The 3,122-nt window shown below is 29.8% G+C and overlaps 1 protein-coding gene across 1 annotated transcript in view; it reads left to right on the forward strand.

The window, feature by feature from the left end:
* The window catches only part of LOTGIDRAFT_175047 (hypothetical protein), a gene marked incomplete at both ends in the record, with an annotated part of 39,200 nt that extends 36,566 nt beyond the window's left edge, over window positions 1–2,634 (forward strand). The window contains 4 exons of the mRNA XM_009055165.1: window positions 520–604; window positions 746–835; window positions 1,971–2,087; window positions 2,480–2,634. Coding sequence (XP_009053413.1) covers window positions 520–604; window positions 746–835; window positions 1,971–2,087; window positions 2,480–2,634 — 447 coding nt within the window. The remainder of the gene's footprint in view (window positions 1–519; window positions 605–745; window positions 836–1,970; window positions 2,088–2,479) is intronic.
* Window positions 2,635–3,122: the final 488 nt, after the last annotated feature.

Genomic DNA, 3,122 nt, shown 5'->3' on the forward strand with positions numbered 1-3,122 from the left:
GTAAGTTTGAACATGTTTATTATTTATTTTAATAGATATATCGTGTTATATATAAATTCTATTCTCTAGTCATGACACCTAGTAAGTTTGAAACATGTTTATTATTTATTTTAATAGATATATCGTGTTATATATAAATTCTATTCTCTAGTCATGACACCTAGTAAGTTTGAAACATGTTTATTATTTAGTTTAATAGATATATCGTGTTATATATAAATTCTATTCTCTAGTCATGACACCTAGTAAGTTTGAGATTTTCAATTTTATGTCCCATCTTAGTGGTAGTATTCCTTTAAATCACAGACAAAAATGAAGCATCTTTAATCAATAATAAGAAAAAAATATAATTTCTATATTAAGAATTGGTGTAACTGTAGAATTTTCCAACTTTAAAATCAACTTTGGTTTTCAGAGAAACAGGAATATAGACTGAAATACTGTATTCCTCTTGTAATTTTTTATCAAATTATTATCCCTGTAAACATTTAATATCACTGTTATATTTCTTAATTTTAGTTGCAGCCAGTAAAAGATGTGGTAGCCACCATGATAGATCACATGACCAATCAATCAACCAATACACATCTAGAATTATGTAAAGGTCAGTCAAAATATTGACATAGAAAATATTCAGTCAAATTAAAATTAGTCCAAACTTTCTTTCCGTTTTTTACAAGCTTACATTTTTGATAGTTAGGGTCTAACGACAGTCCTTGTAAACTAATGTTATATTATATTACAGGTGACAGTATAGCTCTAGTAGTCAATAATTTAGGTGGTACGTCAGTTTTAGAGATAAATATAGTAGCTAATGAAGCAATACAATATTTAGGTAGGTTATACTCCCTTTTATTAAGATAACATGTGAAAAATAGAGCTGGTGATCTTTTATTTTCACTGTTTCACTCCATCTTTAATAATCAATGACTCTGAAAGGGAAAAATGCACCATTTTTTGACTTATCATACTTTAGTGTAAGAAATGGGAAATTTTATAGTTAAGTCAATCAGTAATAGTGTTCATAGCTCACTGTCGAAAATTGAACCTTCAAATCCATGAAAGTTTCTAATACTTCTGAAGACTATTTATATATATATATTAAAGACAACCACTGAAAATGGCGCAACCTGTCCATTTAGCTCTTTCTTTGGCCATGCACCAGCTGATGGATTTGAGTATTTATTAATGTTAGGTTTTGGCAAGGATCCCTGAGAAACTTATTTATTATCCTTGTAAAATCATTACCAAGAGGTTTGACCATGGACCAGCTGGTAGACAGGATCCTTGTGAACCTAAGTTGTTATCCTTGTAAAATCATTACCAAGAGATTTTGGCAAAGATCAACTGGTAAAAAGGATCCTTATGAACCTAAGTTGTTATCCTTGTAAAATCATTACCAAGAGGTTTGACCAAGGACCAGCTGGTAGACAGGATCCTTGTGAACCTAAGTTGTTATCCTTGTAAAATCATTACCAAGAGATTTGGGCAAAGATCAACTGGTAAAAAGGATCCTTATGAACCTAAGTTGTTATCCTTGTAAAATCATTACCAAGAGGTTTGACCAAGGATTAGCTGGTAGAAAGGATCCTTGTGAACCTAAGTTGTTATCCTTGTAAAATCATTACCAAGAGGTTTGACCAGCTGATAGAAAGGATCCTTGTGAACCTAAGTTAATATCATTGTAAAATTATTGTCAAAAGATGAGATCAAGTATCAGTTGGTTGAAATCAGTCAAACATTTTATCTGTGTTCTATCTGTAAGAAGTGGTTTAGTTATTAGTCAGTTATTATATGAAATGTTATTTATGTTGTAGAAGAGAAAGGTATTAGTTAGTTATTTTATGAAAATGTTATTTATGTTGTAGAAGAGAAAGGTATTAGTTAGTTATTATATGAAAATGTTATTTATGTTGTAGAAGAGAAAGGTATTAGTTAGTTATTTTATGAAAATGTTATTTATGTTGTAGAAGAGAAAAGTCTTCATGTTGAAAGAGTTTATTGTGGAAGTCTGATGACTTCGTTAGAAATGGCCGGAGTTTCTCTCACCGTTTTAAAAATTAACGAAACTCTCAGAGATTGTTTGGGTAAGAAATTATTTATAATATATGAAACACTGTATATATTTAATCTATCTGTTTATGGGTAATGTTATTGTGTTCTATTAGATTTTAACACAGAATATTCAAATGTTAAATCAAATAACATTAACGTTGTGATGAAGGTCATGCCACACTGAATTGTTTTTAACTGAAGGTAGATGAATGTTTTTAAATGTGTATTTTAATAACTAACAACAATCACTCTGTCAAACTGACAATCACCTTCATGATATTTTATAACTTGTCAGTAGATAATAATAGAACAGCTAAACCATATATCTTACTTAAAACGATCAAGCAAAAAACATATACATGAAAAACAAGAGATTGAAGACAATATTACAATCTTTAAATATATTTTTATTGTTTTTTTTTAGATTATCCAACAACAGCACCGGGTTGGTCTATACCAATGTTACATAAAGGGGAGAGAACTAGAAAAACACCAACGTCAATAAAACCTGTAGTTTCTGATGTTAAACAAGATGAAGTTGATAAAGATTGTGTTACAGTGAACGAAGGTAAACTTTAAACCCTGATCTCTCACACAAACAAATAAACCACTTGTTATATCTCATCTTGAGATATCACACTTACTTCAAATTATAATTATAAAACCCTTTTGAGAAACACAGGTCAGCCACATATTATGAAAATATCACGATAGGGGCTACAGTAAATAAAATCAAATTGCATTGATAAACATATTTGAGACTACAGTTTTTATCTGATCTTGATGAAACTTGGTATGTATGTATATATTGATGAAATCTGTTTAATTTTTATTTTGGTTCATGTTTGATGAATGTTTTCTGTAGCTACTGCCCTTGACGTGTCATATTTGTCTTGTAGACACGATAGAGGCTACAGTTTTTATACATATCTTGAGTAAAATCTTCCAAGACAAGATATTGATTGCATACAGAATTTATAATATCAAACCAGTTTGTTATTTGTCACCCATTGTTTCATCGTCAGCAAGACAGAGTCATCATCCAATCAGATTCATTTTCTTTTCAA

The sequence above is a fragment of the Lottia gigantea genome (genome assembly GCF_000327385.1).
Source record: "Lottia gigantea unplaced genomic scaffold LOTGIsca_235, whole genome shotgun sequence".
Classification (NCBI taxonomy): domain Eukaryota; kingdom Metazoa; phylum Mollusca; class Gastropoda; family Lottiidae; genus Lottia; species Lottia gigantea.